At 35.3% G+C, this 26,362-nt stretch overlaps 1 protein-coding gene across 1 annotated transcript; it reads right to left on the reverse strand.

Moving 5' to 3' along the window:
* Positions 1-375: 375 nt before the first annotated feature.
* On the reverse strand, positions 376-20,503 carry LOC141392261 (staphylococcal nuclease domain-containing protein 1-like). The gene is made up of 2 exons (XM_073965212.1): positions 20,201-20,503; positions 376-3,503 (listed from the first exon to the last, which is right to left on the reverse strand). Exon 2 carries the CDS (start codon positions 3,451-3,453, stop codon positions 376-378), a length of 3,078 nt encoding a protein of 1,025 aa, XP_073821313.1. The 5' UTR covers positions 3,454-3,503; positions 20,201-20,503.
* Between the last annotated feature and the right edge of the window lie 5,859 nt (positions 20,504-26,362).

Here is a 26,362-nt window from a genome sequence, read left to right on the forward strand (position 1 = left end):
GCAACTTCATTTCGGCGACTGTGTAAATTCTTGTGTATTGGAGCCTTCTTACTTTATTAAGTCGTTCGCTTTTCTCAATGTGCCGAAATTACTAAACTTTCTGCGTGCATCTTAAATTTAGTCGTGTGCGCATGTCAGCTGCATTCAGTCTTTAATATAATAATAGAGGGCGCAAAGTTGATGACAGAGTAATCCCTTCCCACATTTATAATCGGGCTTCTAAAGGTAAGTCGGTTCCACATTTCTTCTCCACGATCATAGCTAGCTCCAATAACACCAAAAATCCATATTATTGTAGAAACATAAATATTTATCCCAAAAAGGATGTTGATCAGAGATCAACATTCCGACCGTCCCCTTTTGTTGAAACTCAATTCATAACTGGCAGCCACCGTATATGATCCAACCAAAGACGCTGCTCTGGGCTAGTGGCACGTTGGCAGAGTCTTGTATCACTCCAGCTTTCAGAATTTTCGGAATCTGATCATTAGCCACCATAATCTCAATATTAAGAGGATTAAAAAAGTGAGGATCGGCGAGATCCTTCAAATGATTATAGATTGATTGTAGTTGTTTGTCATTGGTCGCTTCTGGAATGGTTATATTTAACTGACTGCGAACTTCACCGCAAATGTGAATCTTGACGGATTGGTCATGGAAAGATTGAAGATTAATTGAAGCAAAGGTTCGTCCTGACTCGTGTGTTGTTTTTAACTGTAACCGTTCAACAAGTTTGTCACAGATGACAGTGTGTGCCGCTCCCGTATTCAATATAAGTCGAACCTTATCACATCCGCTAGCAGATAAAATTTTTGTCAATGCGGTTGGAAAGAATATATGTGTCTTCGAAGGGTGATCACTCACATTGGATTTGTTCTTTGGGAGACATTTATGCGCTGCTTTCGATGTCGAAGGCTTTGGGTCTGGCGATCTTTTACGTCGAGTAGGTTGCGTTTTTCTGGCTTTGTTGGAGGAACGTTCGGGTTCCGGGCTGACTGATTTTGCTCTCGTAGCAAGGACAGGGCTGGAAGATGGTTTCAATCCAATATTGATCTCTGTTTTATGGCTTACTATGTTTTCGGGGCAGACATGCAATGTTTCTTCTTTGTCTTCGTTTTCCCGAGGCAGTTGTTTTTCGTTGGAGAAACCAGATGTTGATAAAGCCAAACGAGTGAAGGGAACAACCTCCTTATTGTCACAATCTAGGTAGAAAACATGGTCCCTGTTATCTTGGATACTATCGACCTCGTCATACAATTGGACGGCACGTTCTGATTTGTAGGCTCCAGAAATTGGAGGATTGGATTGGAAATAAGAATTCATTTTTGTCATCAAGGCGTCAAATTCATTAGAATCGCTGCCACATGATTTTGTCTTGATTGCCAGACTTTCAGTGATTTTAGTAGCAATAATGTCTACCAAGTTAACATTACGTTCGACAGGAGTCGTTTTTTCTGTCTCTTCAACGTCGGAAGTCTCTTCCACAATTTCTTCAACATAGCTGGCCCAGATGTTCTTCTTGGCGGTCTTGGCACGATCCTCAGCTCTCTTCAATTGACGATAGTATTCAGATTTCTCAGCACTGAAGTGATGCACTTTAGCCAAACCTTCTTCGACCAGAGCGACAGACAAGTTGGTGTTATTGTCGGTCCAGAGCCAACCAATAACAGATGTACCACTCTTACTGATGGTCTCAATATGCACAGAAACGTCACGTTGTAAAATGCGATTGCGGGTAAATGCCAAAGCATCATCACCGAAGGGATCACCTTCTACGCCGGGAAGACCGTAAAGGGCGGGAAATGAAGAACTTGGACATAAGATACCAGCCAAAACGAAATTGAGCAAGCAGCTATCCTTGGGCATGTACAAACGAAGACGGGAGCCGCTGACAACAAATTCAACAACGCCTTCCATCCTTAAAGCACTTTGCCATGAAGGCAAATATTGAGTCTTAATTCGGGAATGGTCAACGGTAAGATCGATAACGCGCATGGTGACATCATCCTTTTCCCCGTGCATACCCTTCTGTTTCCTGATAGCTTGATATTCGGCTGCACACAATTGGTCATAGCATGAAGAACGTTGCTCGTCATCGTGACGGTAGCGGACAACGGAAGCCAAACCCTCGCCAACCATAGCTACAGCAACATTTTGGCCACTAATAAGAACAGTGTAACAGTACTTCTCGGGGAAGAAATCGCCAGCAGGGGTAATGTAGTCCAAAACACATTGTACCTTCTGATTGATCAACTTCTTGCGCAAGTATTCACGGGCGTCAAACATAAAGGGGATTTCATAGAGAGGTCTAAAATTTATAGGACTTGGTGGAGCCTTGATTTCTTCTCCCACCGCATGGATATCACGTGGTGCACGAATCGAAGAGAAGAACACCTTTTTAATTTGATTATTTGGCAACATGACACTGATGGCATCACCATTGAAAACTTCAACAACCACACCTGTGATATATTTTTCCTTGGTAATGAATTTTGGGGCATTGGATTTATAGTCTCGCCATAAACGTAAACATTTTTTCTTGGCAATACTTTCGGCCGCACGAAGTATATCGGCCCCTTCTTTCATTATTGCCATTGACCAGTCAACACACTTGGCCAAACCCTCTCTCAGCAAACTTTCAGCAATGTTACCCTTAGGATGTCGAATGGTACCAATGAAATTGCCATTGTAAAAGGATTCCAAAAGAATTTCAACTTCACGTTGCAACAATCTGGTTTCGACAAAAAAACGGGCTTCATCGACAAAAGGAACCTTAATCTTCAAATCGCGTTCTCCCATTGCGTCTAATTTATCACTAGGACAACGAATACCCGTCATCATCACGGTAACATAATAGAAATCAGGCAACAAGAAGGCAGCTACTGTTGAACCATCGCGTACATACTCAATAATGGCTTTAACAGATTTGCCACCGAACAATTCAACAATTTGCGCTGGATTATCCTGAGTCCATTTGATTTGACGAACATGATCATTCGGGTAGGCAGTTGTTGACCATTTACCAAGACCAGCCTGTTTGGCTTCTTCTTCCAATTCAATTAATTTTTGTAAATCTTCCTGTTTCTGGGGCTTACGCAGACGGATGTCTCGGTGTACAGTTACCAAACCTTCTTTAACCATAGTTTGGACAACATTTTCGCCACTTTCATCACCCAACCAGACGAAACCATATTCACGATTTGAGTTTAGTGGTTCCTCGCAAGAGAAGGTTACTTGCTGGCCAATCAATTTTTGGCGTAAAAATTCACGGGAATCCCAAGCCCAAGGTTCGTCCTTGGTTTCGTCACCACCAGCACCTGGACGGCGAGCTAACTTGGGAGCACGAACATACGAGAAGGTGATTTGTTTCTCCGGTGGTGGTGTACCTTTGTTGGCACGAATGACAACGGTATCCCCGGAAAGAACCTGTTTAACAACACCCTTCAGTTTCATTGCAGGAGCAGGGTTTAATTTTGTTTTAATACTGCATTTTTTTCAAATATCTAAAAAAAATTTAAATTTGATAAATTTAAGACTGTTATTAGGGTGTTATTCATTTTTGGTTGTCACCAATATTTCGCAATAGTTTGCACTGCATCTTCAGGGTAAATCTACAAACATTTTGAAAAAATAGTCATTGTTGAATGTTGCTCACAATATTGAAAAGCATTGACAAAGACATAAATACAACAAGATAAGAAATTTTTTTGCTATCATTCTTCAGTGAATGGCTTTTGAATTTAACATAATGTTATATCACGATATGGTGATATAACATTTATTTCTTTTATACATTTTTACATATTTAACCGAATTTACCGATCCAATTGACATAGAATTATTCTTGAATAGATCCTTGAATTCATAAATTTAGTTTCTGATACCATTACATGAAATGTTCCTCCTTGGTTGCGATTTTGAATTAACTGCAACCTGTTAAGGGTAATGTTTCTATACAAAGTTTCGTAAACATTTTTATGTTGCATGCATTTTGTCTAGTCTTAGTTGTATTTATGTCTTTGGCATTGATCAACAAAATTGAAAAAGTTGAATGTTTCAACCGAAATTTTCTTCGTTTCTAACTGAAATGGGCAAGGTATTGTCAAATCCGGTCGCGGTTTTTCTCCCTTAGCTCTTGATCTTAAGATGTAGCTCAAAACCGTTTTCTACGAGTTTTGCCCAGAATTTCGTTATTTTCGCATACAAACAAATATTTTTTGTGAAATTTTCGACACTAATATATCAAGAAGATGTTGTACGCTCGTTACAAAAAGTTTTTGTAATAATTATGGTGAATATATATCAAAAAATATAGAAAACAATCAATGTTTCGATGAAATCGGATTTTTGAAATTATATTGGAGGTATCTGAAAGAGTGAACCGATATAATCCATATTCAAACAAAAGAAATCGATTTGGACCATCGAGACTTATTGTGCGCACCATTTAAAGGAAACATTTTAAAATCTTGTGGTGGAAGTGCCAGAAGGAGTGGACCCATATGACTTAAAGTTTGGACAAAATCGGTGATCCGTTCGAGAGTTATCATGCGCCCGAGTCACACAAACGGACGAACTGGGCTAAATCGACTCCTAATTGTTTGAAGGATATTTCGTCGGAACATATGAGAAGTCTAAAACCAATATACAACACAAAGTACAGAAGAACCACATAGCCAATGTTTGAGCTTTCATTTCGTTTACATTTGTTTCAGCACTTTATGACGCACAAAATACATTTTTCTCAGTCATTTTTTTCTTCTTTTAAGAAACAAATTTATAAAATAAGAATAAAAAAATTTGATTAAGGCAGTAAAACAAATTTTTAATTGGTTTTCGTGATATACTACGTTTTAAGCCTCAAGACCTTTATATTCATTACGGAATTCCGCGACACTTTATTATTTGATACTGAAATGACATGACATAAAGAAGTTATTCAGATTTTACTAAAATTTTCTCTCAAAAAGTGTATTCAAACAAAGAGATTTGATTCTAGCTTTAAGTCCTGTTGTTTTCTTATGTTTTATAATTATAAGCTTAATGTAAATACGCGTCTTAAAGTTCTTTTGAAAGTAACTATACATTACTAGCAAGTGCCCGCTACTTCGTTAGCGGAGAATTCACACCAATATAAATAAATAAATTGAAATGCAGAGTATAGTTTCACCCGTTCCTATTTACAAATTCCAGTAAAGTACGACAGTTTAAGGTTTTACCACATATTCTTTCTAAAAATCATACCTGTGGTTTTCAAATAGAACTACATAAATCGATTAATCAATTTGTGTTAATTTTGCTTTGTTGATGCCGCGTAGAAGTAGCTAGAAGCTATCAACGGCAAAATTTTGTTTTCAAAAAATGTGGGCCGTAGTATTTTTAAAACTATATTCTCAACGACTGTTGTTAAAACTACATATTCCTTTAACAATTGGTTGTTTGGTGGATAGAATATACGGAATCGGGAGAATATATGGGAGCTATATCCAAATCTCAAATCTCAGCAATAGTCAGTCTCGTCAAAATTGCGACCATCATAAATTTTAACCCGGATAGGATAATAAATGCGACAAAAGTGCATTAACGGATGGACGGGAACGTATAAATGGACTCAGTATGTGATGCTATGTAGATCATCGAAAGGAACCATTGACCTATTTCGTTTCCTTTTGCATGTTACATACAAATGTACAAATTGATAATACCCCTTAACACAGTGTGGTGTAGGGTATAACAAAAAATTCTAAAATCGACAAACTTTATCATAAGAAGATTTATGTCCAGTTTCATTAATACGATACATATACAAATTCGTTCAAACCACTACCAAAATTTTTTTTTTTTTTTTTTTGAAAAATATATAAAAAATTATGAGTCATGTTTGTTTTCAGTCAAACAAATATTTTCTTCAACAACAGGAGTTTGGTTGCTAGTAATTCGAACGGTTTTGATTTCGAATCGTCTTAGAGAAACAGGTCATTAATTAACTATTTTGTCTTAAAATATTCAGCGTTAATAGAAATCTACTATACTATAATCATTCAATAACCATTATTCAAAAACGCAGATTTTTTTTTTCACTGAATAGTAAATGTATTGAAAATTGCAATTTTTCTGCAGAGCAAAAATGAATTTATTTTGGTTGTAATTTTAAATATGTGTTATATACATATGTAATGGATACTTTACACGATATGTTTTTACATATGTATTGAAACTTTGCATATACATTTTGTATGTACATATTTAGGGTTGGTCGATTTTTGTCATTCTTTTTCACATGAACATTGAGGATGTCCGAAGAAAGCATTCTGCGAAAAATGTATACATTTGACTGTTTTAGTTATCTAAATTTTATACAAATTTTATTTGTATAACATTTATCGTATCGGGACTTTCAGAAAAAGTTGGTCTTAATATAACGTATACCTACTTTGGGCATCAATTACATGGGATTTAAAAAAATACAATTCGAAATGTCATATTTTATTGATATTTGTGCCATTGATCTTAATTAAGTCTCTCATATTAGTGGGCTGTCTTATTCCCGACTTCTGTCTTCAGATGAACCCATAAATTTTCAATGGGGTTAATATTTGGCCTTTAGTGTCGATGTCTTCGTTGTAGTTGTATAACAACCAAGTACTACGTAAATAAGATTTACGTCTGTCTAGACTGACTTGTCTTGGTAGAGTTTATATTATAATTTATAATTTTCAGTGTCCAAAAACCCAATTTCGACGTTGTCGATTAAATAATTTTTCAATGTTTCCTCCGAAATCCGAATTTTACCAAAGTTCTTGCTTTATATACAACCCCATGCCACAGAAAAACGGATTGTATAGACAAAGGACTGCTCTCACCAATTTTATTAACATTGAGTTTGTTGACAGAACAACTGAATTAAAAATACAATTGTAATCATATTTTGTTGAAACAAAAACTATATGGGGTTAGCTTTTGACGAAATCTACATCCTCAGATAAATGTATAAATAAAAATCTTGCATTTTTTTTAAATCGTCTTCGAAAAACCTTTAGTATTTTGGTTTGGATCGGTTAACAGCATATAACATGATATCATGGTAGAACAAATATAAGGTAAAGTTAATACTACAACAAATACAACTCGAACAACAACCACAAATGAATTTGTTTTTGTTTGTAACCAAGGCGAATTTAACAAGGTGATCCAATAGTTGACGTTAGGTTGTAGTCTTCATTTTCTGTAATTTTTTTTTTTTTTTTTTTGCGCAAAATATCCACAAAAGTTAGAAGAAAACGTTAAAATATTATTCGCGAAGCTTAAACAAAGATGTTGTACACAAATATTTTTTATAGAAGCGAAATATTTGTTATTTATTTTTGATTAAAAATATGTTTTGACAGCCAATGAAGACATCAGTTGGTATTATTGTATCACCTTCTTTCTTACACCATGGTTTGTAACGTTACTGCCAGTTGTATTTGTAAACAAAACAAGGAAATGTCTATAAATTATTGGAATTTAAAAAACTAATAATTTTTCACATTTGATTCAATATTTTGGAAAACATGAATGAAAATTCGTTACATTTTCAATTTTTATGTTTCCACATCATTCCACTAAATGCATAAATTCTCGCAGAAAGTAGAATTCTTGCAGAAAAGTTTGGGGTCGCTGGAAATTCATAGAAATGTTTTGTTTTAGAAATCAAAGAAGCACATGTTTATTAGGGCTTTATTTTTTTAAATTTTAACAAAATACCTCACATATTAACAAACGTTGTATCGCCTCTACAAGCGGGCATTTACTGCGCGGCTTATCGTTCGAACTTGGAGGAGGTTACATATCATTGATATGAAGAAGTCTTTCTGGGAAATGTTTTTTTTTCCGAATGATATATTTTTTTCTCAAAAAATATATGTCCCTAATGTACATCGAAATAGAAATAAATGTATAAAATGTCATATGAAATTTGACACTAACGTTACAACCCAGTTCAGTCAGCTGTGTATTGCTGCTACCTTCTCTTATTCTACGATGACATGATATGGTGCTCTTGAACCAACATTAAATGCAAGGAGCTTACACCTGGGAATAAAAAAATCGCCTGAGCGCTTTTTAAATAAATCGCGGTCAAAGTTCACATTTTTTGGGGTTTTTTAGGTTTTCGCGCCCTACTACTACGTTGGTGGTATAAAACTTTCCCCCAGAACTTTGTCGGTATCGGTCCATGCCTCCATATAGCCTCCATAGAACGGTACCTCCCGATTTTCGGTATTTTTAAGGTTTTAGCTTCATTATACTACCAAAATGGCTGAAATTTGGTATGTAGTCTTCTTTAGGGGTATAAAACCTTCCCCCAGAATTTTGTCGGTATCGGTTCACACCTTCATATAGCCCCCATACAACGGTACCTCCCGATTTTCGGTATTTTTAAGGTTTTAGCTTCATTATCCTACCAAAATGGCTGAAATTTGGCACGTAGTCTTCCTTAAGGGTATAAAACTTTCCCCCAGAATTTTGTCGGTACCGGTCCACACCTTCATATAGTCCCCATAGAACGGTACCTCCCTATTTTCGGTATTTTTAAGGTTTTAGCTTCATTGTCCTACCAAACTGGCTGAAATTTGGTATGTAGTCTTCTTTAGGGGTATAAAACTTTCCCCCAGAATTTTGTCGGTATCGGTCCACACCTTCATATAGCCCCCATAGAACGGTACCTCCCGATTTTCGGTATTCTTAAGGTTTTAGCTTTATTGTCCTACCAAAATGGCTGAAATTTGGTATGTAGTCTTCTTTAGGGGTATAAAACTTCCCCCCAGAATTTTGTCGGTATCGGTCGACACCTTCATATAGCCCCCATAGAACGGTACCTCCCGACATTCGGTATTTTTAAGGTTTTAGCTTCATTATCCTACCAAAATGGCTGAAATTTGGCACGTAGACTTCTTTAAGGGTATAAAACTTTCCCCCAGAATTTTGTCGGTATCGGTCCACACCTTCATATAGTCCCCATAGAACGGTACCTCCCTATTTTCGGTATTTTTAAGGTTTTAGCTTCATTATCCTACCAAAATGGCTGAAATTTGGTACGTAGTCTTCTTTAGGGGTATAAAACTTTCCCCCAGAATTTTGTCGGTATCGGTCCACACCTCCATATAACCTCCCGATTTTCGGTATTTTTAAGGTTTTAGCTTCATTATCTTGCTGAAATTTGGCACGTAGTCTTCCTTAGGTGTATAAAACTTTCCCCCAGAATTTTGTCGGTATCGGTCCACACCTTCATATAGCCCCCATAGAACGGTACATCCCGATTTTCGGTATTTTGAAGGTTTTAGCTTCATTACCACACCGAAATGGCTGAAATTTGGTATTTAGTCTAAGTTGGTGGTATAAAACTTTCACCCAGAACTTTGTCGGTATCGGTCCATGCCTTCATATAGCCCCCATAGAACGGTACCTCCCGATTTTCGGTATATTGAACGTTGTGGCCTCAATATTCCACCGAAATGGCTGAAATTTGGTATTTAGACTTCGTTGGGGGTACTCATAATTCCCCTTTAAATTTGTCGGTATAGGCCCACGCCTTCATATAGCCCCCATGGAAAGGTACCTCCCGATTTTTCGTATTTTGAAGGTTGTGTCTTCAATATTCCACCAAAATGGCTAAATTTGGTATTTAGTCTTCAATGTACAGGTCCACGCTTTCATATTGCCCCATTTCTGAGTAAAATTCGTCGGTGTAGGTCCACGTTTCGATATAGCCCCCATAGAACGGTACCTCCCGATTTTCGTAATATTGAAGATTGTGACGTCAATATCCAACCGAAATGGCTGAAATTCGTTACTTAGTCTTCCAAGAGTTATAAAATATTCCAGAAGAGTATTATCAGTATAGATCCACTTCTTCCTATATCCCCATAGAAGCGTACTTCTTGATTTTCGGTATTTTTTAAGTTTTAGCCAAATATAGGAAATTTAGTATTTAGTCTTCTTTGAGCCTAAAAATTTTCCGTCAGAAATTTTTTGGTATATAACGACGTTTCGAAATAGCCCCCATAGAATGGTGCCTCACATTGTTTTACCGAAATTGCTGAAATGTAGTATTAAGTCTTCTTCATACACGAAAGAAAACTAATTATTCCATTTTACTTCAATACTACTTGTGGTGGAGGGTATAACAAGTTCGGTCCGGCCGAACTTAACGCCGTTCCTACTTGTTTTCATATCCCTCTTCATTTTCTGCTAGTGCTCATTCGTTCGAGATACAGCGTCGCTTATGGCATGTTTCTCTAATGCAGCGTCGCCCAAGGAATTCAAACTAAAGCAAATGTTTATGGTATAGGTGAAAGAAACAACAACCAAATGATGTTTATCTCTTGCTTTTGCACACGTATACTGTGAATGAGAGAGAAAAGCAAATGCAAAGAAACTCCGTGGGCGCCCGCAATATACAAATGGGCGACCCTGCTCTAAGGTCTAATCGATGAAAATTGTTTACCAGCTCATTCTTGTGGTTAAAAATCGAACCGTACCAAAAATTTCAATAATTGGATCGGACTTTGACTTTGATCCTTTCCTTACAGAATTAGAATTATGATTAGAACTAGAGCAGCATAAACTGAATTATACATTGTTAACATACATATTTTGAAAATATACTACTACACATGGCACAATTACCCAGGTAGTGGCACCGTTAAAAATCGAACCGTACCAAAAATTGGATCGGATTTTGACTTTGATCCTTTCCTTACAGAATTTGAATTATGATTAGAACTAGAGCATAAACTGAATTATGCATTGTTAACATACATATTTTCAAAATATACTACTACACATGGCACAATTACCCAGGTAGTGGCATCGTAAATTTTTGAATATATTATGTCAAAACTTTCTTTATGTTTTTTGTTAATTTTCTCGTTTAGAGTTAAGCTTGATGATCTGAAATTATTTGCAAGTGAAAAAGGAAAGCCAAGGACTCGAACCCACATAGTCACCAAATTACGTTACCTGGTTTCATTGGTGGTAAAGCAAATCTTCGGACGTATCGACTATGTAATGGCTTCTCTGTCCTAGAACTTATCGTTTTTCAAATGCAAATGTGTTTTTTTTTTCTTTTTTTTTCTTTATGTTGTTGGGGAAATTACAACAAAAATAATTTTTTTATAAAGGGATTTGACTTTTGATATTCGATCAGCTGGTGTGATACCACTACCTGGGTAATTGTGTCATGCTACTACAGCTGGATATTTCGTGGAGACCAATATTTAAAGGAACACAGCAATTGTTATGTAATGTTGCCTTCAATTTGAAATTGTTTTGTTGCAATTTCTGATAAGAATTATGTTCTTTAAATGTGCAGTTAGTATGTTCCTTTGTTTTGAGCAGAGATATCCTAAATCCGAAAGTATCTGCTCGCATATGTATGTAGAACCAAAAAGGATGCTCATTTATAAAAGCTTTCTCTAATGTGAGGATAATCGGGTTTTTCAATGTTTTCCCATAAAGATATTGACTCTACATATTCCGGAGTTTCCGCTTCGTTTCGAAGTATTGTCAACTCCATCTGTATTTTAAATTCATACTTGGAAACATCGCACATCAACGAATTTTCATATATGTACATATATCCTGCAATCGTAGTACATATATCTTCAAAATCTTTAAATCTAAACCCAAAAATGTGAAGATTGGAAAAAATAGTCATATTGGCCTCATGGGTACTCTGCCTTGTGGATTTTTGGAATTGTGTACAACAAAGGTCCAGTTGCAGTTGTTTCTTCTCTCTAATAAAGTAATTATGTTTTTATTATTGTATAGTTCTTCTACGAGTTCGTTCTTTTTTTTTGTCAGATTTGTTGTTGGACCTTTATTATCACGTTGATACGTCATTATATCTGACACAATTTCCATTATTCTGTTTTCGTAGTGTTATAGTACGTTTATATATAACCGGATTTATCAAACCGATTGGGTTTCAAATGTCAATTCCATTGCTTATATTTCAAATAAATCCTCATAAAGAAGGTTAACCCTGCAAAAGGCTATAATATAAACATGGCCTTATTATTGCAAAAGTGACATTTCCCAAGTCTGCATTTAAAACCTTATTCTTTTTCATAAATTCGTTACTCTAAAGCCACACGTTGAAACATTCATATGAAACTTTCACAGCTTTTAGGAGAGGGTGAAGGTGAATGAGCTCCTTCATATCCGCTCTCTCCCAAAAGATGCGAAAGTTTCGTATGAAAGTTTCAACGTGTTGCTTTGGAGTTAGTGCGCACCACTGTATTGTTGATTAATTTGTCTTTTTCGCTTTCTATTAATTCGTTCAAGTGTGTGGATGGTTGGTTCTCATTATTTCTTTTTGTTCTTTGTCATCATGAGTTCGTATCAGATATGCTCAAAATACTTTGTGCATTACAAGTAGTAAGCCAGCATTCCCTACGGCAGACGAAAATAAAGAGAAAATATGTGTGGTTTGTTCATACTTGTTCGTTCGATTCCGTGCATCGCTGACATAAACTTGAATAAGGGGAAGTCCCACTTGCAGACCACTGTAAGTAACATAACCTACAGCAGGAGGAGGCATTGTGACTCACAAGAGAGCCCATGTGCTCTAAGTGAGCGTAAATTTGTTATCGCTCACAGCCTGTGTAGATGCTAACACGTTGTGAACAACAACAAATTTACGCTCATTGAGAGCACAAGAGAGACCCAAAAATGTTCTCTGCCTCACTCTGACCTACAGCATTGATGCTCAGAAAAGTTGGTGTATTAGTAGTGGTAAGACACTCTTTCCATTGCTAAACAATGACAAATCGAAAATAAAGAGAGAATACATGTAGTTTGCTTACACTTTTATGTATGAGGGCGAGCATCGCTGGACCTACAGACAGAAAACAATTACAGCAAAAGACTACAGCTGAAAACACATCCAACGTTTGGATGTGTTTTCAGCTTAACAGTATAGATGTTACACATAAACTAGACACAAGTTTTTAGTTTATAAATATTTTTACAAGGTATGCGATCTATTTGTTACATCTGTGTTTATTTTTTATTATTTTAAGGCAATGCTGTTATGATACTAAGAAATATATAATTTGTTCATTTGTAGATTTACCATGAAGATGTAATTTGAACTATTGCAAAATATTTGTTATGGTCACAAACCACTCACCAACGGCAGTTCAAATACCCACTCCAAAAATTAACGGTATATTCTGGCTGGAGACAGAATATTAAAAGCTTTTGTAATCGCCTCTCAGGATGAAATGTGCACCCAGCTGATAGTCAGCTAGCCACGCAGAGACCGAGGAGAGACACACAGTCACACAACTTTTAGTTTTCTCCGAACGGGAATAGTAATAAAATAAAAGGACAGATTCTATCGTTTAGCAAATAGTTCACAGTTGTTAATCAATCAATCAATTTTGTTTTAAAAACTATATAAACTTATTCAATTGTGTTGTCCACTTGCAAGTTATTTTTTTTTCTTTTTGAAGAGGTAGACGGTCAAAGCGCAACGCACAAGAACGAACTGACTATAAAACAGAATGCGGCACACAACAACAACAATTTGAGCAAACACTGTCGTCAGTGCATGGTTTTTCAATTAGTGAGAGGAGCGAGAATCTCTCTTTGCTTGCTCGCGAGTAAAGAGGTGCCGCATTCTGCTATAAAACCTGCTTGTGCACGTATACGATAATATCGTTTGTTTACCTTTTTTGTTTACGGTCAAACAAACACAAAAGGGAAATTGGACGAGATGTTAGTGATGGCAAATATCTTTTCACGTAAGCGAAGATGGTACAACGAAAAATTAAACTAATATACGGTTCATACTAAAACAGAAAATAGTAATTAACCCAATCACTGCGGTGGTTCCATATGGAACCACTTGTGTTATTTTACTTTTTGGAAGAAAAAATCCACATATTGAACATATTCATATTAGTATTTTCCAACAGTAAAGCATTACAGCTGTCTATTTGCTTCTATATTTCGGTCATACGGGTTCCAATTTTTGTCCTAAAAGCAGGATAAAGTGAAAAATTATGCATTTTTTCACAAAACCTTCGCAGGGATTGGGTTAATGTAAATAGTCTCAGCTTACGTGGCACATTGATTTTAAATAAAGAAAATGTCGAACAAAAACTTAAATTGCATTTATTTTAAATTTACTTTTTACTTTAAATTTGGACTTTATTTCCCTTGATACAGATACCGCACTTGACTCTTCCTCTTCTTCGTTTGTTTAAATAGTTTTTCTTTCTGTTTTGTATTTATTTTTTATACGTTTTGCAATTTTTTCACTAAGATTATTTCATGAAATTTACAGTAGTCCACTCGCCGGTAAATTCTAATTGTCGATCTTTGGGTCATTCAACCACCAATTTTGCTGCTCGAAATATTTTGGGGATTAGCGAGTATTCCCATTGTGAAACCACTGCAGCTTAAAATAAAGAGATAATACGTGTGGTTTGTTTATAATTTAATATAAAAAATTTTGACGATTCAATGCACTCTTCTGTCTGTCAAACGTACTCTGATTACTTAGCGGACGTAAATACATAAACCGGCTATGTTCCCCCATATACGTTAACGGATGTACAACAACATTCGCTCTGTTAATTCTCATCTGCCGTTGTATAGCAAGGGTAAGACACTCTCAGAGAGGTATAAAGTAAAATATTTGAGCATCATTGACATAAACACATGTGTGCTGATGAGTTCTGAGCCAGAGAGCCCAACTTCGGAAAGAGAATTAATGCAAGAGAAAGATTGATTTAGCATTGTATTCTCTCTTTATTTTCATATGCTTCTTTTATTTTCTGCTAATACTCTTTCGTTCGAGATAGAGCGTCGCTTATGGTCTGTTTCTCTAAGGCGGTGCATTAGTCTCTCTGAGCAAGTCTTTCCTTTGCTAAACCACGACAGATGAGAATAAAGAGAACAAATTTGTTCTTGCAGTCACGTGAACGTATATGGCTGCTCTAAGGCAAATCGATGAACATTTTTTACCAGTTCATTCTTGTGGCTAAAAAACGAACCCTACCAAAAATCGGATCGGATTTTGACTTTGATCATTTTCTTACTGAATTTGAATGATGATTAGAACTAGAGCATAAGCTGAATTATGCATTGTTGACATAAATATTTTTTGAAAATATACTACTACACTTGGATATTTTGTGGGAACCAATATTAAAAGGAACACAGGAATTTTTATGTAATATTACCTTTAATTTAAAATTGTTTTGTTGCAATTTCTGATACGAATTATGTTCTTAAAATGTGCAGTTGGTTTCTTTGTTTTGAGCAGAGGCATGTTAAATCCGAAAGTATCTGTATATGTAGAACCAAAAAGATGCACATTTATAAACGTTTTCTTTAATGTGTGGATAATCGTATTTTGCAATGTTTTTCCAAAATGATATTGGTTCCACACATTCCGAAGTTTCCACTTCTTTTATTCCAATTCCATCTGGATGTTGAATCCATACTTGGAAACATTGCACATCAACGAATTTTCATATACATGTATCCAGCAATGGTAGTACAGTGCTGCTCAAAACATTTGCAACTCAGATGCCTACATCACATTTAGTCTATTTTTAGGGACATTTTGTGTTTTAAAATATGTTTGTTTTTGTTATTTGATTTTTTATTGACCATATTTTCAAGATTTAAAAAGGATTATTCAGTTATGAACACTTATGTTTAAAAAATGTGTGAAATGTCGGAGGAACACATGTTTTAGCCTGCTCAAAACATTTGCAACTCCGTGGTACGAATATCTATTAGTTCATTTTTGCCGATTTTTTTTGTATTGATTGGCATCAAATTGTTTTTAATCAGAAGAAGGGACAAAAAGTTTTCATGATGAGTACATTTTATCCCACATATGTTTACTTTTGATAGACAAGTATGCCGAAAACAAGACATGTCTAATTTTTTAAGAAAAACTTAAATTATGACCAGAAATGTTTTCCAACGCTTTGCTAAAATTGTAATTTTTAAAAATTGTGCATCCAACGAGGTCTAAAAATAAACATAGGAACATAACAATATCTAAAACTGGAGCTGGATACCGCGTAAAAAGAACTAAAATCGCCATAAGATGGAAAGGAGATGCAAGGACAACAACATCTACTGCAGGGGATGATCACATAATTATACAAATTATTAAGCAGATCTCTCAGAGTTCATCAACAGATGTTAAAAAAAGACTTGACACCAATAAATCTATACAAACACCTCCGATATATACCAAGGACACCGGTTCCACACATTCCGAAGTTTCCACTTCTTTTATTCCAATTCCATCTGGATGTTGAATCCATACTTGGAAACATTGCACATCAACGAATTTTCATATACATGTATCCAGCAATGGTAGTATGTATATCTTCAAAATCTTTAGATCTATGTTAGAAACTATGGAACATTTTTTTCTCAAAGACAAAAATGTTCTCATTCTTTTTAAATTCGTTTTTTATAAACAAGCGTTGTTTTTGAAAAATAAAAAAAAATCAGACATATTGACCTCAGGAATAATCTGCTTTGTGGATTTTTGGAAGACTGTACACGACGTAGGTCCAATTGCAACATAATTCCTGATGTTTCTTTTTTCTAATGCAGTATTATTGTATAGTTCTTCTACGAGTTCGTTCTTTTTTTATCAGAGTTGTTGTTGGACCTTTATTATCATTATGACGTATCAATTATATCTGATACAATTTCCAATTCAATTCTGCTTTTGTTGTGTTATTCATTGCAACAGTGACATTTCACATACATGCATTTAAAATCAGTATTAGGGATACTAAGTGAAATGCAATAATCGGTTTTTCGATTATACGGTTTTCGTGAAAAACTTAAAACTCGATTTTCGGTTAGTCGATTATTTGAGAGTGTACTAAAAGTCGACTTTCAACTCAACTATCCTCTAACTTACTTAATTATTCCTTTTTCCTATTTCTAAACTCGATATGCTATTATTTCTTTTCTTTTCTCCTACCCTTACTATAGGATGAACACAATGGACCATAAGGTCTCCGAGTGGAGTGGCTGTCCAACACGACAGCTGCGCGTCCTTTAACCTAACCTAACCTAAAAGTCGACTTTCGATTATTCGTTAACCGCCGAAAATCGAATATAAACGACCATGATGTATATATGTATAAAAAGTACGGCCCATTGCGCGGTTTTAGCACACCCAATAATCAACTACGACTAATAGTCGACAACGAATAATAATGGAATATGACTAATGCTTGACTACGAATAATAGTCGACTCCGTGTTTCGAAAATCGATTAAGAATAATCGATTTTCCGGTTTTCGCACAGTCAATAGTCGACTACGACTTTTAGAAATTTTACGGCTACGTATCCCTAATCAGTATGTTCTTATTCTTCTTCAAAATTTCGATACTGCGTACCACTGTATTATTGATTCATTTGTCTCTTTCGTTTTCTCTTAATTCGTTCAAGTGTGTGTCGCACAATGTCGCGAGTTCATATTAACTGTGGCCAAAAATAGAAGGAGTTGTCGTAGGTGCATCAATTTTGGTACACGTACCTATTATTGACTTACAATCTTCAGGACAAAAAATTGGGTTGGTCGGTCCACGTTTTGATATAGCCCCCATAGAACCGTACCTCCCGATTTTCGGTATTTTGAATGTTTTAGACACAATGACCAACCGAAAGTATTCAAATTTTGTGGTTATCCTTCGGCAGAGGTATCAAACATTCCAACAGAGAATTGTGGGCTTAGGTCCACGTTTTTATATAGCCCCCATACAACGGTACCTCCCGATTATCGGTATTTTGAAGATTTTAGCCTAATTATTACACCGAAATTTCTAAAATTTGGTATTTAGTCTTCATAAGGGGCATTATATCCTCACCTTGAAATTTGTCTGCATAGGTCCACGCCTTCATATAGCCCCCATAGGACGGTACCTTCCGATTTTCGGTATTTTGGAGGTTTTAGCCTGATTATCACACCGAAATGGCTGAAAATTGGTATTAAATCTCCGTTGGAGGACTAATAACCTTCCACCAGAAATATGTCGGTATAGGTCCTCGTCTTCCTATAGCCCCCATACAACCGTGCCTCCTCATTTTCGGTATTTTGAGTGTTGTGGCCTCAATATCCACCCGATATGACTGAAATTTGGTGTTTAGTCTTCATATTGTTTGTGAGCATATTGAATTTATGAAAATCTTGTCTTTATATATGAGAAATTTCCTTTAAAAATTTTTTTTGACCGATTAGTGGTCAAAAAACGGTAAATTTTTTGTAAAAAATCGAATTTTGATTTTCGCTGTTCAGAATTTTTTTTTTTTCAAAAATTGATATTTTTAAAATTATCTCGTTTTAAAGCAAGATTATTAGGTACTTAATAAGCCCACAAAAATATACGATGATCGGTTCATTCGTTTTCGCGCTATAGCCAACACCGCAAAACGATTTGTTAAAAAAGGGGGTATCCTCTCAGTGAGGTGGTCGCTGAAAAAGAGAAATGACACATTCGTCTGCAAACCTCTGCAGCTGGGACCTTTATATATTTGAAGTACTCACTTTTTACTACTCATACAGCAAAAAATATCGATATACACTTTTATACAATTTTTTTCCCACTCTACTCAATTTAAAATTTGCTTCAGAAAATTAATAAACTTAGTAATACATGTTTGGGTAAATGTAAACACAATATGATTAATATTTACATGCAAACAAAAGTGTAGCCAAGTTTATTACATCCCAAGAGAACTTAGGAACCATTTTTGCAGCGATCGTTACTTTTTAATTTTAAATATTAACGCATAATACAATTTATTAATTTTAGGAAGAAAAACGCAAAAATACGTATTAACTAAAATTGTCAGATTTAAATCCTGATATAGCAAAAACTACTTCACGTATCAGTACCAAAATTCAGATTCTTCTTATTTAATATGTTTTCTATCACTCCCCATCAATAAATTTGTTCAACGAAGTATTTAGTTTTTACCATTTTTGGCCACGGTCGTGACACTGTGTGTCGATGGTTGGTGTTAACTTTGTTCCTATGATTTCTTGTTGTTCTTTGTCATCATGTGTTCGTATCAGATATGCTCATAACATTTCGTGCATTTGTGGTTGTAAGCGAGCATTCCCCAAGGCAGATGAAAATAAAGAGAAAATATGTGTGGTTTGTTCATACTTGTTCGTTCGATGCCCAGCATCGCTGACAAAAACTTGAATAAGGGGAAGTCCCACTTGCAGATCACTGTAAGGAACGTAACCACACACCAACATTGACAAAGTGCTACGGACAGACAACAATTACAGCAAAAGACTACTGCTGAAAACACATCCAACATTTGAGTAAAATTTTGTGTCATTTTTTTATTCTTTCACCAGAAATGACACAAAACTTTACTCAAACGTTGGATGGTGTTTTCAGCTTAATGTTACCTGTAAACTAGACACTAGTGTTTAGTTAATAAATATTTTTACAACGTATGCGATCTATTTGTTACATCTGTGTTTATTTTTAATTATTTAAAGGCAATGCTGTTATGCTACTAAGAAATACATAAATTGTTCATTTGTAGATTTACCCTGAAGATGTAATTTAAACTATTGCAAAATATTTGTTGTTATGGTCACAAAACACTCACAAACTTTTTCAAACCAAGTCCAAATATCACAAAGACAGGATTGGAAAATAATATGTGTGGTTTGTTCATACTTGTTCGTTCGATGCCCAGCATCGCTGACAAAAACTTGAATAAGGGGAAGTCCCACTTGCAGATCACTGTAAGGAACGTAACCACACACCAACATTGACAAAGTGCTACGGACAGACAACAATTACAGCAAAAGACTACTGCTGAAAACACATCCAACATTTGAGTAAAATTTTGTGTCATTTTTTTATTCTTTCACCAGAAATGACACAAAACTTTACTCAAACGTTGGATGGTGTTTTCAGCTTAATGTTACCTGTAAACTAGACACTAGTGTTTAGTTAATAAATATTTTTACAACGTATGCGATCTATTTGTTACATCTGTGTTTATTTTTAATTATTTAAAGGCAATGCTGTTATGCTACTAAGAAATACATAAATTGTTCATTTGTAGATTTACCCTGAAGATGTAATTTAAACTATTGCAAAATATTTGTTATGGTCACAAAACACTCACCAACGGCAGTTCAAATACCCACTCCAAAAATTAAACGTATGTTCTGGCAGGAGACAGAATGGTAAAAGCTTTTGTAATCGCCTCTCAGGATGAAATGTGCACCCAGCTGATAGTTAGCTAGCCACGCAGAGACCGAGGAGAGACACACAGTAACACAACTTTTAATTTTCTCCCAATGGGAATAGTAATAAAAGAAAAGGACAGATTCTATCGTTTAGCAAATAGTTCACAGTTGTTAATCAATCAATTTTGTTTTAAAAACAATATAAACATATTCAATTGTGTTGTCCACTTGCAAGTTATTTTTTTTCTTTTTGAAGAGGGAGACGGTCAAAGCCCAACGCACAAGAATGAACTGACTAAAAAACCGGCTTGTGCACATATACGATAATATCGTTTGTTTACAAACACAAAAGGGAAATTGAATGAGATGTTAGTGATGGCAAATATCAGTTCACGCAAGCGGAGATGGGACAACGAAAAATTAATGTAATATACGGTTCATACTAAAACAGTCTCAGCTTACGTGAACATTGATTTTAAAAAGAGAAAATGTCAAATTAAATAAACCAAAAATTTAAATTGTATTTATTTTAAATTTTCTTTTTACTTTAAATTTGGACTTTATTTCCCTTGATACAGATATTGCACTTAACTCTTGCTCCTCTTCGTCTGTTTAAACAGTTTTTCTTTCTGTTTTTTAGGTATTTATTTTTTATACGTTTTGCACTTTTTTCACTAAGATTATTTCATGAAATTTGCAGTAATCCACTCACCGGTAAATTCCAACTGTCGATCTTTTGGTCATTCGACCACCAATTTTGTGTGGTGTTTCGCTGCTACAGCCAACTGCCGACTCTCCCAATGATAAGATTGAATTTTACCAGAAATGCTCGAAATATTTTGGGGATTAGCGAGTATTCTCCCATTGTGAAACGACTACAGATTAAAATAAAGAGTGTTTTGTTAATAATTTAATACATTGATGAACAAAACAGTACTCTATCGTCGATTACTCTTATCGCAGCCATAATTGACCCAAGTACTATCAAAAATATACACATTGTTTTATAAATATTTTTAAACAATATGCAACTTTTACTATTTTAGAATACAATTAAAGTTTTAAAACATAAAAGGGTTAAGAAAAGCCAACAAAAATGCACTGTGAAATATTTAAGAGAAAATGTGTCAGATTCTCTTTGTGCATCCCTGATTTAATACAAATATCTGTCTGTGTAACGTACTCCAATTATTCAGCAGACGTAAATACATAAACACATGTGTGTTGATAAGTTCTGAGCTAGAGTTGTATAGTTCATGCACGAACTAGTTCAATTGAACGATTTATTGAACAAAGCGCATGAACTAGATCAGTCGATATAGTTCGTTATAGTTCACTGAACTATAATCAGTCGGCGACCGTACGATCAACGAACGAACGATTCACAATGTCGTTCACATATGCATAAAGTTACGCCGTCGTCTGTGTTAAGTGATGCCTTTGTAATGTGATGAGTTTTTTTACGTTTTGGATCAAGGTACAATGAATAACTGTGGAAGATTTCGTTAATTCCAAAGGGTCCGTTGGTTGGAAGGTTATAGTGGGTTTCTGTGATGCAGCTAAAATCGAGCTGTAATCGATTTATTATTGGTCTGTTCCAGTACTGCAAGAATCTACTAATTTGTACTATTTTTTCGATTTATTATTGGTCTGTTCCAGTACTGCAAGAATCTACTAATTTGTACCATTTTTTCGATAACATTACTTACACATTTTTCATGTAGTAAAAAATAGTAGCTTCTTTCAGGTTCTGAAACAGAGCATATATATCAATAAAATTCTAATTTTGTAACAAGTAAACTTTGTTTACATAATATGTCATTGCCTTTAACTCCTAACAACACCTTGGGGTAGGCCAACGAGTAACACTCTGAAATTACATGCACAAAACAAGGTACAATGAATAACTGTTCGAAAGTGAAGATTTCTTCAAAAACACAACAAATTCCACATACACACCCCGCTTATTTACCTCTCTGCGTAACTGCCTTTCCCGTTTAATTGCCTCACAATCTGAATCCCTAAAGTTTTTTCATATAAATGAGTTCAAACTGTCCCGCTTAACTACTTTTCTATAAGTACCCAATTCGGATATTTGCCCGTCAAATATTTCCCCAAAAAGAACATTTAATAATGTTTTTCTCGGTTTATTACCCGCACTGGTGTATTTATGAGACAATCAATTTCGACGACTACGTGAATTGTGATGAAGATGCCCAGTGTTATGTTATGGTGTTATACTCACTGATGACTAAATTTCTTATTGATTAAATAATATAACTTATATATTTTTAGACTTTTTTACTATAGACCGTTTTGTTTTTTGGCGATTATGTTCTTATTGTTGTCATTTTTTGTAAGGCTGAGATGAGATTTTTGTAACTACCCGCAAACTGCCTCAATTTTTTGGAATTTTATGAAAGGCAGTTAAGCGGGGTGCAGTGTATTCCAATATTGACTGTGCATTCTGGATAGAAAAAAATCAAAAGAAACACACACGCACAAAGCTTTTTCGCAATGACAGTTTCTACACACACAACATACGATTTTTGCCAGCCACCTATATGAAGGACGCGTTTTCTTTAATTAATACCAACTTAATCTTTCTTTATGAATGGAATAAAACACGTAAATGTAATATATTTGGTCTGGTGTAGTTAAATTATATTATTCTATTGTTTGTTTCTATTTGGTGTATGTATGCGATTGATTGAACGATTATGATCCAAATGATTGAACTGGACAGTGAACTATGAACTAGATTACTGAACTAGTTCAGTTAAAAGAGCTGAACTATTGAACTAGATCTTTCAAATGAACTAGATTGTACAACTCTATTCTGAGCCAGATAGCCCAACTTCGGAAAGAGAATTAATGCAAGAGAACGATAGATTTAACCAGAATGCCAACTGTTCTGAGCTAAAAATCGCTACGGACAAGTTGTGTTAAAAACCACCACAAAACTCTACTGACTAATGGCTCCGGCACATACGGAGCGTTGTGTTACAACAACCACATGAAAACTTCAAGAACAAACTTGGCATCACTTACACATTTTTCATGTGGTTGTTGTTTTTAACGCGTGACGCGACTCACAACGGACCGTATGTGCCGAGGGCTTTAAGCGCTCGGCACATACGGTGCGTTGCGTTACAACAACCACATGAAAAAAGTGTAAGTGAAGCCAAGTTTTTTGAAAAACAACAATATGGCTGACGCATTAAAGTTAAACATAATTTAACTGTTTTGGGCAACGCGTGTCCCAACGTGTCACTAAACGGACCGTATGTGCCGAGGGCTTTAAGCGTTCTCCCAAAACAGTTAAATTATGTTTAACTTTAATGCGTCAGCCATATTGTTGTTTTTCAAAAAACTTGGCATCACTTACACATTTTTCATGTGGTTGTTGTTTTTAACGCGCGACGCGACTCACAACGGACCGTATGTGCCGAGGGCTTTAAGCGCTCGGCACATACGGTGCGTTGCGTTACAACAACCACATGAAAAAAGTGTAAGTGTAGCCAAGTTTTTTGAAAAACAACAATATGGCTGACGCATTAAAGTTAAACATAATTTAACTGTTTTGGGCAACGCGTGTCCCAACGTGTCACTAAACGGACCGTATGTGCCGAGGGCTTTAAGCGTTCTCCCAAAACAGTTAAATTATGTTTAACTTTAATGCGTCAGCCATATTGTTGTTTTTCAAAAAACTTGGCATCACTTACACATTTTTCATGTGGTTGTTGTAGCGCGACGCTCAACGCACCGTACGTGCCGAGCGCTTAAGACCTAAGAACATTACAAAAGTGTGTAAAAACATCAGAAATTATCAATTGTTCAACAAAATGTTGGATTCCAATGCTTTTCTATATATTTTTGAACACGATCCGCCATCAAAATGTATGCATATTTCACTTGCTGCACAATATGCTCTTTTTAGTTTGCTTTAAAAGTGATGATAAAAAATGTTGCGTAAAAATCGCCTCAGCCGCTACCAAGGCATATTCATATAAGGTAAATGCATGAATTACAACAACTAATAAATTTACAAAAACAACATTGTTGTTATTGAAAATTAATTGTCAAAAATAAATATTGAATAATAGGGTCGTTGCAAAAATTTGTTCAGGAAAAACATAAATACATTTTGAAAATCCTCTAAAATAGAACAAATTTGAATCAAAATGTAAATATAAAGCATACAGAACTGTCGTAGGTCATTGTTATTACACGTTTACGGTGAAAAGAAGAATTTTATGTTCGCAAATTTCGAAGTTTCAAATTTCGTGAGTAGACCCTATTACATTTTGAAAACTAAATTTATAAAAAAAGTAAGAATACAGCTGATTGTCACTTCTACCTTGTATAAATATGCCTTGGCCGCTACCATAAACAGCCAAATCGCTACTGTAGCGCATCCTGGATTTAGCATTGAGTACCACATCAACAGCCGCCAATTTAATCTTGTGTCTTTTTGCAGAAATGGAAAGGCATGCAAAATAAAATTTATATCAAAAACATTTAGGTATTTTATTTAAATCAGTTGAAGAAGAATTCCATTTCAAAGAAGACAAGTAGGAAAAGCGTTAAATTCGGTCGGGTCGAACTTTTTTTTCGAACAAATTTCACCCATTTCGGTGGATTAATGTGGCCACAACCTTCAAAATACCGAAAATCTTAAGGCTATATGATGGCTATGGCGGCTATATGATGGCGTGGACCTATACCTAAAAATTTATGGGGGAAAGTTTTATACCCCCAACGAAGACTAAATACCAAATTTCAGCCATCTCGGTGTGATAATGAGGCCAAAACCTTCAAAATACCGAAAATCGGGAGATATCGTCCTATGGGGGCTATATCAAAACGTGGACCTATATAAACACTTTACGGTGGAAATGTTTCTTAGCCTCTGGAAACACAAAATACAAAATTACAACCGATTCTGTTGTCAAATGGGACTAATACATTCAAAATATATTAAAATGACGCGTATGTTATATGGGGGCTATACCAAAACGTGGACCTATATAAACCAACTTTGGTAGGAATGTTTTTTGGCCTCTGGAGACACAAAATACCAATTTACAACCAATTCAGTGGTAAAATGTGAAAAATTCCTTAAAACGACGACGCGTCACGCGTCATTTTGTATGGGGCCTACACGAAAGCGTGGACCTACATAGCCCGCTTTCAATACCAAAAGTCCTACATACATATAATAGATTTTCCCAAAACGCTAGAGTGATTTCCACAGACGGACGGACATGGCTATATCGATGTAGAATTGCACGCTGATCAAGAATATATATAGTTTGTGGGGTCTACAATGATTGTTTCGAGTAGTTACAAACGTAGTGACAAACTTAATATACCCCCATCCTATGGTGGAGGGTATAAAAACGACATATTTTTTACAAAAAGGATGTAAAGCAAATGTGTTCTTCTTTGGCACGGCGGTGCCGAAGTTTTTCGGCAATTTGCACACATACGACCCGAATGCAAAGAAAGAGCGTACGAAAGAGAGATAATGTTTTGATTTGTTTTTGTTTTGTAGCGTGCGTGCATTGAAACTCACTAGCACACAGTCATAAGTTGTCAATAGTTTGACTACATTCACATTTTGGTCTGTTCTCTTCTTGGTCACCCATGATCAGGGATGCCAGATAAGTTTGGTCGAAAATCGGCACTTTTCGGGTGCGAAAATCGGCAAAATCTGCAAAAAATTTCAAAATCGGCAAAAAATCGGCAAATTAAATAACGTTTATTTCAGTTCAAATTATTGCTATATTTAATAAGCATAAGTTAAAAAATAACATTTTAAGTGCAACAAAACAATTAACAATTCATAAACCAAGGCAATAATTCAAAATATGTATGAATATAAATGGTTTTACCATATGCATATGTAGTATATATTTATAAGTACGTGTATTTATATATGAAATCAATATATTTTCAATTCAGTCAAGCTAAACAAAACGTATACAAATATTGTCTTAAGAGGTTATTAATAAGGTGATTGTTTTTATACCCTCAGCATTTATGCTAACAAGGGTATATAAACTTTCATACGGGCAAAATGTGCCTCATCGAAA

The sequence above is a fragment of the Musca autumnalis genome, unplaced genomic scaffold (genome assembly GCF_047663935.1).
Source record: "Musca autumnalis isolate F117 unplaced genomic scaffold, ASM4766393v1 scaffold_2, whole genome shotgun sequence".
NCBI classification, from domain to species: domain Eukaryota; kingdom Metazoa; phylum Arthropoda; class Insecta; order Diptera; family Muscidae; genus Musca; species Musca autumnalis.

Bases quoted from the DNA above. Each gene is read 5' to 3' on its own strand.
- LOC141392261 (XM_073965212.1), bottom strand. From the start codon at position 3,453: ATGAAACTGAAGGGTGTTGTTAAACAGGTTCTTTCCGGGGATACCGTT.